The sequence below is a fragment of the Leptonychotes weddellii genome, chromosome 6, assembly GCF_054177405.1.
Source record: "Leptonychotes weddellii isolate Sample4059 chromosome 6, ASM5417740v2, whole genome shotgun sequence".
Lineage (NCBI taxonomy): Eukaryota > Metazoa > Chordata > Mammalia > Carnivora > Phocidae > Leptonychotes > Leptonychotes weddellii.
This window is the reverse complement of record NC_138374.1, coordinates 30,546,606-30,557,535: the sequence shown is the minus strand read 5'-3', so window position 1 is coordinate 30,557,535 and position 10,930 is coordinate 30,546,606. Positions and strand designations below refer to the sequence as shown.

General features: G+C 46.0%; 1 protein-coding gene across 1 annotated transcript in view; it reads right to left on the bottom strand.

Moving 5' to 3' along the window:
- PDE6C (phosphodiesterase 6C) overlaps positions 1 to 10,930 on the bottom strand; it is a 48,881-nt gene that overhangs the window by 15,313 nt on the left and 22,638 nt on the right. Inside the window, exons 12-14 of the mRNA XM_081823824.1 lie at positions 6,855 to 7,001; positions 6,508 to 6,615; positions 6,013 to 6,122 (exon numbers count right to left, since the gene is read on the bottom strand). Coding sequence (XP_081679950.1) covers positions 6,013 to 6,122; positions 6,508 to 6,615; positions 6,855 to 7,001 — 365 coding nt within the window. The remainder of the gene's footprint in view (positions 1 to 6,012; positions 6,123 to 6,507; positions 6,616 to 6,854; positions 7,002 to 10,930) is intronic.

Below are 10,930 nucleotides of genomic sequence, written 5' to 3'. Positions count from 1 at the left end.
TACGCTCTTTAAAAAAACTCTAAAAAAACCCTAATTTGTTGAATGCATAAAATGATTGAATTATTTAAATTAGGAAGTTTGGTTCATCCCCTGCATCTTTAAAATCTTTAGGTTCCCTGGAGCTTACGGCACTGGCCTGTGACTCTCAGAACATGGAACAAACCTGTTGAAGGCCCACAGATCATTTGCATGGAAAATGTTTATTAAGAATTTCCAGGAACTGGGGCACCTGTAGTCAGCTAAGCATCTGCCTTCGGCTCAGGGCATGATCTCAGGGTCCTGGGATCGAGCCCCGCATCAGCCTCCCTGCTCAGTGGGGAGCCTGCTTCTCCCTCTCCCCCTCCCCCCACTCTCAAGCTCTCTCTCACTCTCTCTCTCAAATGAATAAATAAAATCTTTAAAAAAAAGAATTTCCAGGAACCAAAATAAAAATGATTATAAAGTGATCATTTCTTTCCTCCTTCAGGACAGGGATATCAATTTTAAAGTTAAAATTCCCATTTGTTAATGGTTAGGTCACAGCTTTCTATAAGTGGGGACTGCAGTCTTGGGTGCCCTGTCTTCCTTCAAGTCTTTCTGTTTGAGGAAGGGGAAACCCTCGAAAATAACAGGGAGAGAGAGGAAGTGATGGAAAGAGGCTGAGGCCAAAGGCTTACACAGGTAATGTGAAGACTTTGTTATAGAAATATGGAACGAATAAATAATTTTTTTTTAATTTATTTATTTGACAGAGAGAGACACAGCAAGAAAGGGAACACAAGCAGGGGGAGTGGGAGAGGGAGAAGCAGGCTTTCCGCCGAGCAGGGAGCCCGATGCGGGGCTTGATCCCAGGACTCTGGGATCATGACCTGAGCCGAAGGCAGACGCTTAACGACTGAGCCACCCAGGCGCCCCTAAATAATTTTAAGAAAGGAAGAAATCAGAGATAGGGGAGGCAGCCTTAGTAGAGAAGTTTCATCTTATTTCAGAAAGAACAGAACTTTAGGGAGTAGAGGAGATAGTAACAGGTCACTAACAAGTCTGGTAACCCACATGCACTAGTTAGGGAACAATCAGACTGTGTCTGAGCAATATGATAATTGATCATAATTTTAGCCCATATTTAAATACCTCCTCTGTGTCAGTGCTGGAGATTTAAAAAATTAATTAAAGCTCGATTCCAGTCAGAAAAGAATGGTGTCTTTAATTCCTTTGGGTTTAAAATAAAGGAAGATTTCTGGGGAGTTAGCGATATACCCAGTCTCAGAATAACACCTCCCCAATTGCTTATTAATTACAAAGGAGAAAATGTACCTTTACATAAAGAGATCTCCTGGATATTGCCCATAAATAATTTAACTAAACCTCATAAATAATGGGACAAATTGCTATCATGGGCCTCCTGATGTGCTGAGAAGGGCATCATCCATGTTGAATTCCCACCAAAAATGTTTACCCTGAGTCTGGTAATCAGGAAACCACTGGGAAAACCCAAATTGAGGGCTTTCCTGCACCAGAACTGGCCTAGACTCAAAAATGGCAATATTCAGAAAGACACAAGAAGGTTGAGGAGCTATTCCAGATCAAAGAGATTAAAAATACTGGACAACCAAACACAAGGGGTGATCCTTGATTAGATCCTGAATCAGAGGGGATAAAAAGCTATAAAGGACATTATTGGGAAAATTGGAATCATTTGAATAAACATTGTATATTGGATAATAGTATTGTACTAATGTTAAATTTCCTCAGGGTGATCATCATGTTGTGTTTCTATGGGCAAATGTCTCCCTTATTCTTAGGAGATACATGCTGAAACATTTCGGGGTAAAATGTCATGATGTCTGCATGACTCACAGATGGTTCAGTAAAAAGAAAAAGAACTAATTTATATACATACACAGACACACACACATATGTATAGACATATTTGGAGAGAAAATGAATTTGGCAAGATATTTTAAAAGTAAATTTCAGAGATGTTATTAAAAGTTTCCATGGGATACTGAGAAAAAATATTTTTTTAAATCACACCACCCATCGGGGTGGCTGGGTGGCTCAGTCGTTAAACGTCTGCCTTCGGCTCAGGTCATGATCCCAGGGTCCTGAGATTGAGCCCTGCGTCGGGCTCCCTGCTCCGCGGGAAGCCTGCTTCTCCCTCTCCCACTCCCCCTGCTTGTGTTCCCTCTCTCGCTGTCTCTCTCCCTCTCTGTCAAATAAATAAATAAATAAATAAAATCTTTAAATCACACCACCCATCAATAATTCTCTGAATTTTGGAAGTCTGGCAACAGTAAGCTTGAATATGGAAAATAGCTAGTTTAGACTGTGTGACTGTCCCGGGAGAAAAATAACCAAAGGAGAGAAACTCAAGCAACAGAGATCATGGTGTGACTTGACTAGCCAACCTACCAGTTTTCCTGGTCTTTTCAAGAATGATTTTTGGAAATTAAGACTACAACAAGGGCAAGTGTTGGTAAGAAAGTGCTAAGGGGTTCTTTTAAGGTAGATGAGTAACATCCCAACTTCCTGAAGAAATCTGAGGATTATAGTGGAGGGGGGGCGGCCACCACTGTCAGTATTCCCTGGAGAATTTTGAGGTGGTGGAGGAGATGACTGAAGACTGGATACAAGTAAATTTTATCCTAAAATTTAAGAAGCAGAAAATGACACAATCTGTAGATGACAGAACAGGAAGATTGACCTTTATCTCTGAAACAGTTTAAACTATTTCGGAGTTTGTGAGCACTTACAGAATAATCATTAGGAAATCCCAGAGAAGGTTTAGAAGGAGAACATGAGGCCAGGTTGATGTTATGGACACTTCTGTGACAGAGTTGGTGGGAGTGGAAGGCCATGGACCCTCTGTGTCTGGATTTCAGCGAAGCAGTTGACAGGACACCTCAGGATACCTGCAGTAGGTGCTGGAATAGTGAGTGTATCCACTCACACAGCTGGGCGGCAGAGCCCAGTGAGTGTGCTTAATTGACTGTCTTCAACCCTGGGAGTAGGTTTCCAGGCTGGAAACCCTGGGCCCCAAAATTTTGCCCTTGCTCTTGTTCTGATGCATAATTTTTATCAGTGACTTGAATATTAATGGAAATCATGACTAATTTTCCAATGATAAAAAACTGGAAAAAATAAGAGATCCATTGGCTGACAGAGTGTGACAAATGGCGATTTCAATTAAGAGTGAAATGAAGAATCAAGAAGATGAAATTTAATTAAGATGAAATATAAACCACTTCAGATCCTGTCTGGATTATTGTGTTAAACCCGCATTTAAAGAATGACATAAACCCGCATTTAAAGAATGACATAAAAACACTAGACTGGATTCACAGAAGAATAGCAGATAAAATGACATGTGTGGAAACTTACATATAAAATGGTTTAAACATAGAACTAATGATGTAATGTATGGGGATTAACATAAGAATAAAAAAAAATAAAATAAATAAAATGGTTTAAACAACTGGGTGTGTGCAACCAGGAAAGGAGGGGGGAGAAGAGATAATTCTCTTTAATATGAAGGAATGGCCTGTGGTTGAGAAATTATACATATTCTAGCAGCTCCAGAGAGAGACCTGAATGGGACAAACAGATGTGATTGGGAGACCAATTTCAGTTCAGTATCATGAAGAACATCCAACCATCAGAATCACCTAAGAGAAGAGCGGTGTGGCCTGTGGGCCATTATGGGAAAAAACCGGATGTGGACTTGAGGACATCGGGAGGAAGGCAGTCGAGGAGAGTCCTGCATTGGATGGGGGATGGGATAAATTCTAACATTCCTCATATTTTTGTCCCGGTAACGGCGTTTCTTTGGGGACAAGATGGAGGAGAGTAAAGAGGCAGAAAGACAAGAGGGCTGAAAACTTAAACAAGAAGAGGGGGTGAAAGGAACGAAGGAATCAGTAAGCTTAGAGTGAAGCAGAAAACAAACTGGCTGGCAAAGTGAAGGGAACAAAGGGAACAGGAGAGCCGGAGGGAACAAGAGACATCTGAAAATCGCAAGGTTTTTAAGGCATTGTCAGAGGGTGGGCTAAGGCTGGCTGACGAGGGTGGAAACCAGAACCAAGGAGGCCAGACATTTCGGAGACAAGAAATCGGACCACAGGCATAAGGTCCAGCCAGGAAGCAGAGTCATCTGTGTCCCCGGCTGCTTCATGTCACCCTCCATGGCAACCTGATTTGTCACCATCGATATGGGAATAATAATCGTGTTTCATTCAACCTTTTCATGAACTGCTTTTGCCAATGTCCTGTCTCCATATCTCTGTGGACTCCTGAGCAGTTCTTCCAGAACAACAGGGATGTGAAGAGCCTCAGCGAGCATCACTACTGAAGGACAGCGTGCAGCAAGACTGTGTGTGATCACGGTGGCGCAGCCGAGCTGCCAGAACCAAGGATACCCATGCTGACGTGCCCGCGGCAGGGAAACCCGCACACGGGTCGCAGTCCTTCCATGGCCACATATTCTCAGAGAGAAATGGCGGGAGACGTTCAGCTGATGGAGGGGGGGCCCGCCCGGACCCCACGTGCCCCGCCAAAGCAGAGACCTCAGAGGTCGCTGCGTCCTTCCTGGAGGCCAGATGCCACATCCAGTCTGGCAAGTTGGACTTGGCCTTTCTGAGCTTGTTTCTTCCTCAGTAAAAGAGGGAGGTGACAGTCGCTCCCAGGCGGGAGTGCCGCGAGGCCTCAAGGAGGCGATGAGTGCCAAGTTCTTAGCGTGGGGCAGGACTGGGAGCTGCCTCGGAGCCGAGGTGGCTCCTGCACTGGTGAGCAGAGGAGAGGGAGGGAGCCCAGCACTGTCAGGAGCCTGGCGTGCAGGAGTGAGGAGGGGGGCACGCCCGAATCTCCAGAGAGGAAGCCGTCCGTTGCCCGAGGCCACGGTGCCAATCCTCTCTTCAAGACAAAGCCCCATAGCTAGAGTTGCTGAAGGTGAGAAGTCACCGCTCGCAAGGCGCTTTTCATTCACTGAGGAGATTGTTCTTGAACACCTACTATGTGGTTTCAGATCAAATTTCATTTGATTCCCACAACAGTCTTTGAGGGGTGGGATATCCTGCCCCTTCTGTGGTTCACAAACAGAATCTCAAATAGACCAAGTGACTTGCCCAAGCTCCCCAACCAGGAAGTGGTTGGACCCCACAAACCCAGACTTCCAAGCTTGTTCTCTCTAAAATGCCTGGTGCCTCTGCAGAGGAGTAGGTGGTGTGTCAGAGATGAGGATACAGTGTGTCTAAGTCAGACAGAGCAGCTTAAAAGCCATGATCAAGGAGCTCAGCTGGCCACCGGCATTGCTGATGAATTTTGAAGAGTGTCAGTGACATCATAATAATACTTAGTATTTATTTACTGCCCAGAGGCTACCATGAGCCGAATGCTTTATATGCCTGATCTCATTTAATCTTTACAACTATCTTACTTGTTAGGTATCATTGTTACAATTCTTACTTTCCAGATGAGGAAGTCGAGGCTTACAACTTGTGAACCCAGGGAGCCCACATCTATCTGAGCTGAGAACGTGCACCCTCATTGTTGCCCTCGGTTGGGGCAGGAGGGGAAGGCGGCCGTGAAGATAAGATGCCAGGCCAGCTGCCGGAAAGCTCGGGAGCCACAGAGGAACCAGGGGAGGGAAGGGGAGTGAGCCCAGGAAGGAACGCCCTCTGGCTTGAGCTGGGGGTTGGGGTTCCACGGCGGGGTACGCGTGTAAGCCCAAGGCTGGTGCACTTTCATATATGAACTCCATACTCTGACTAACCACATTGGCGAAAGGAGGAGTGAAGGCATTTACAAATAAGGCAGGGTGCGTCTGGAAATGAAAACCACGGGGGAAGGGGGCTGCGGGCGGTAAGCATCCAGGGAGAAAGAGCAGACATTTATCATGAGGGCTGAGTCTCTGAGGGAACAGATCGTGGCCCTGAGTTTCCTAAACGTGATAAAGAAGAGCTGACAAGGCTAAGAGACAGAAACAGGTTCTCTTCTCCCCCAAGGTGCCTTCAAGCATCACCAGGACATGTCACTTACTTCATCTGATACAAATTATTGGTGCCTCTGTGGTCAATGTCATGGCAGAAGGCAGCAGCGAGCATGGCGAAGGCTTCAAGATCCGTATAGTATTTCTTTAGTCTCCCTGTCTAAAAAAAATATATATATATATATTTACTTAGATGAATACACCTCTGAGCAGGTGCACTGAAGCCTGCCTGCAAAGGAGAAGATGACCTGCTGTGTTTTTAGAGCAAATTGGCTTTACATCTTGGGTATTGCAGCTCATTCCTGGCAATTACAAAACCCAGCAGGTACCTGACGTTTCCTTTAAGGAGGTAAGTGTGTGAACACTACGGGCTAATCCAGCCACGTGCCCAGGGATACCTGTGTTCTCTGGCATCATCTACAGGGGAGTTTGGGGTTTATAGGATCCAAAATTACTGATCTAAAACGATGGACCTTGTCCACTTGTCATCACGCTCGCGAGGGAAGCGTGCAGATTTCCCGTGGTTTGCAGCTCTCTGTACCTACCATGAGCAGAGTGAACATGGTCTGCCCCACATTGAAGCCGTGCCTCCAGTTATGGTAGGTGATGGAGCGGTACCCTTTCCTCACCGTGTACATCCACCTGGTCAGAACCTGCCGCCCAAACGAGACAGCTCCGTTCAGACTTTGGAATTGAATTCTAAAGGTTAGAAGGTCTGTGACCATCTTATCTAAGAAGATAGGCTGGTCCTGTTTACAGGGTTTAAGCTGATATATTTACAAAGTTAATAATCATTGAAAACCCAAATGGAAGTTAATCTTTTGAACCACGGGAAACACAGGCGGGGGCAGCACCAGTATCTCACAATACTTTTAATTAAACACTGTCTGACCTCGACAGGTACTTTGAATTTCTCCACCACATTGATTTCAAAAAACAGCCGCAGCCCACACTTAATCAGTTCGTGCTCTGTGATGGGGAAGTCGCTGAAGCGGAATTCGTACAGGTCCACTGCCTGCGGGTCCGGCAGGTCCTCCTTCTGTGGAGACAAGGACGGGCTGCTTCGGATTACATGCCTCTTCACCCCCTCAGCTCTCCTCTATTCTACATGGGGCGTAAAGCAGAATGAGCATGAAAGGGGACCACGTGCAATCCCCTGAGCCTCTGTGTGCCGGGCCCCGGGGCCATGCGAGGGACGTGTGTGATCCTCACAACAAGCCTGCACCACCGTCCCCAGTTTCCAGAGGGTGACACTGAGACTCAGCTATATTAAGAAACTTCCTGGGCAATGGAATTCAATTCCGAATCCATCCCCAGTGGCTGTTTTCTGTCGCTGATGCTAAAGAAAATGTTTCGTTGCAACAGCCCAGCCCATTTTCAGTACCCAACTTCTCTTTTCTCCTCTTCCAGAAATACTCAGGAAACAGTAAATGAACGCTTAATTCATTCCTATCCTGTTCTTTACCTGCTCGGTGGACTGTGGGCTCCGCCACGTGGGATCGAGGTGTCTTATTTGCCATGGCTCCCAGCGTTCACAGGGCCTGTGCCCGGGAGGTGCTTGGGAAATGTCTATGGAATGAATGACGCCTCATTCACCCCACACCTTGTTAGGATCGAGGACTGTGGATAAAACAGTGAACTCGGCATATGACGATTGACATAGCCAGGGAAATAAAAATGTGGATCTCGCCCTTAGGGAACTTAGCTTATTGAAATGGTTCTAAACTATAGATCATTGAAAGGAGAGATCTTAGAATACTCACAGAGCATAACATCCAGGGCCCAGGGCTGGGGGGAGAAATTGAAGGCAGGCTGGAGGGGGAATTAGAGTAAGAGAGATTCTGGAAGGATGTGGATTCAGCTAATTTGGTGGAAGGCAGGGAGGAGACCATCGCAGGGGAAGAGAGAAAACTCCAGGAGAGAGAAGCTAGCAAGAGCTTTGCGGGTCCACCAGATGTGCACGCAGGAGCAATTCGGTCCAATGGGTATTTACTGAGCCTGTCCTAAGTCCTTTACACCGTGCTAAGGCCACGTCCCCTCAGCAAGTTTAAGGTTTCCCAGGGGAAATATTTCATGCTTTATTTTATACAAATTTCAATACCAAATGGTAGATGGCTGTTTTAAGTAAAATTATGGTTTCTCATCCCTTAAGCCCTGAGTCTGGTTTGGTCTCTCACCCTCTTCCTTCTCTCCCTTCCCCGGGGCTCCCAGAACCCTGTGATTCTTTCTCACTCGTGCTAGTCTCAGACTGGTCACTTTAGGCAGAGATGATTTTTTTCGCCCTGTAAAGCAATGGTTTGGAGCCAAGAGACCAGCCTTCAGTTCTGGGTTCAGATTAGCTGCATTTCCCAGACTGAACAAGCCTCAGTGTTCTCATCCGTGAAATGGGAATAACAATAGTAACATTTTTGTCTTTGCTGTCTTAATTGAAAAGCAATGCTAATTTCATCTGCCTGCATCACAGAGAATTAATGGAGATTCAGTTCACAAAACCCCTTTTTCATAGGACCCACCTATGTCCTTTGCTACTCCTTCTTGTCACCTTCTTTCTCTCTCCAAACCCTCCCAGTTTCTTTGCTCATGTAGGTTCTTCTGTTTCTCTCATTCATTTATCATTTATTCATTCAACAGACATTTATTGGTTCCTATCTGTGTTGTAGGCATTATGGATGAATAAAGCAGACACTGTCACTGACCCTGAAACATGCATTCTCGTGGGAAGAGACAGACAATAAGCACATCTTTTAAAAATCGGAGTGGGAGAAGGTTAAGGGGGTGTGGTAGGGAGTACCCCATGCCACACAGACTCCCTGCTGGAGGTTTGTCTCAGCCCTACAGTTTGCAGAGTGAAGATAAGATGTAAAAATGATTTTAATGCATTAAAGACTCAGTCACACTAAAGTGTAAATGTGCATTTTAGCAGGAAACCAAGGAAGACGTTCTCAGAAGTGTGACTCCCAGGCCCCATTTGCAGTAACAGTCAAGCCAATAAAAGAGTAGTTTAGTACAAAAATTATAGGTTTTGAAGAACAGCTGTTTTAAAATCTGTGGTACAGAGGGTCGGTAAAAAATAAAGGCTTTTGGTTGATCCGCTAAGTAGGAACTCTGGGCACCCACGGCCAGCTTTCTCCTTTCGGCAGGAACCACAAAGTTAAGCCATGATGAGGACAGTTGGGAGCGCCTGCCGTCCCACTCGGCTCTGAAGCTGCTCTGCCAGCACCTGCTGAGGCTGGCTTGTCCATCTACTCCCAGAAGGGTTCCCTGGGCACCCGAGGGGGCCTTTTCCCGGGTCCCCGTGAGCCAGGCCGTCTTGGTCTTGCCGCCTGCCCACCAGGCCTCCCCCACCCCTCCCCACCCCCCGGCTCACAGCAGCTGGCCTCAGTTTCCCAAAGACCACATGCTCTCTTGTGTCCCCATGTCCTGGTCTGTACTGTCTTGCTTCCCCTTCTCCCCTCCAGCCGTCCCCAAGCTCCTGGCTTCAACCTCTGCCCAGGCGAACCCTGCTTTCCCATCAAGCCTCTTTGCCCAGCTCCTATCTTGCATGAGTAGAAGCAGGCCCTTGGCCTCCCTGGGCCTTTGGTGTTCACGCTCTGGAAACTCGTCCACACGGGGCCGTGTTGTTGCCTGTATTTTATCTCCATAATGAACAGGCCTTCTTGAGCCACATAGGACCAGACTGTACTACCTTTTGTGCTCAGGAAGGTAGAGTGCACCTCGGTAACTACCGACTGAATGAACAACACGGAATTAAGGATGGGTGACGGAGGTGCTTCTTTGGGAAGTCCTCCCCGGATCTATGGCATAATTGTGAGCCACAGGGCTTCCTGAAATGTCCCAGAGAGGAGGGAAGGTAGGGGGAGGACTTGCCTCACCTCCTTTGCCTGCATCAGCGTGGGTTAACTCAGTCTTCCTTGTAAAACAAAACTGCCACTGGCATCCATGACACTAGAAACTCGCTAGTTCTCCAGTTAGAGGATGAAGGACCTTACGTCGGAGAAGCAATAAAATGGGCAGAGAACCAGCGGCTTTACAAAGAAACACCTGTTTGAGTATAAAATCTGCTCCAGGCTTGTCCCAAATCATTACTGCATAAAACTTAGGAACTCAAAAAGCAAACAATCACGTATTTCAGAGAGGTTCTCCAAAAATTATGATCTCCAGTTACCATGATTGCATTTTCACTGCAAGCATTTTCATTGCAAACATTTTTGCCACATAACTAATTGGCTACAAGGCAATTTTTGCCGTAAAAAATAAAATCACAAAAAATAAGAGAGGGACATTCATTAAAAAGGATGTAGGGTACCTGGGTGGCTCAGTTGGTTAAGCGACTGCCTTCGGCTCAGGTCATGATCCTGGAGTCCCGGGATCGAGTCCCGCATCGGGCTCCCTGCTCAGCGGGGGGTCTGCTTCTCCCTCTGCCCTCTTCCCTCTCGTACTCTCTGTCTCTCATTCTCTCTCTCTCAAATAAATAAATAAAATCTTTAAAAAAAAAAAAGGATGTAATGAGGAGCATCTGGGTGGCTTAGTCAGGTAAGCATCCTACTCTTGATCTCAGCTCGGGTCTTGATCTCAGGGTCATGAGTTCAAGCCCATATTGGGCTCCATGCTGGGCATGGAGCCTACTTAAAAAAATAAAAAATAAAAAATAACATAAAAAAGGATGTAATAAAACACAAAAAATGAATAACAAAATGAAAAAGACTTTATTGTAAAATAAAAAAATATTTGAATATATTTAAAATGTATAGGGTAGGGCGCCTGGGTGGCTCAGATGGCTAAGCATCTGCCTTCGGCTCAGGTCATGATCTCAGGGTCCTGGGATCGAGTCCCGCATCGGGCTCCCTGCTCCTTGGGAGCCTGCTTCTCCCTCTGCCTCTCTCTCTGTCTCTAATGAATAAATAAATAAAATCTTAAAAAAAAAAAAAAAAAACAAAACAAAAAAATAAAATGTATAGGGTAGATTCA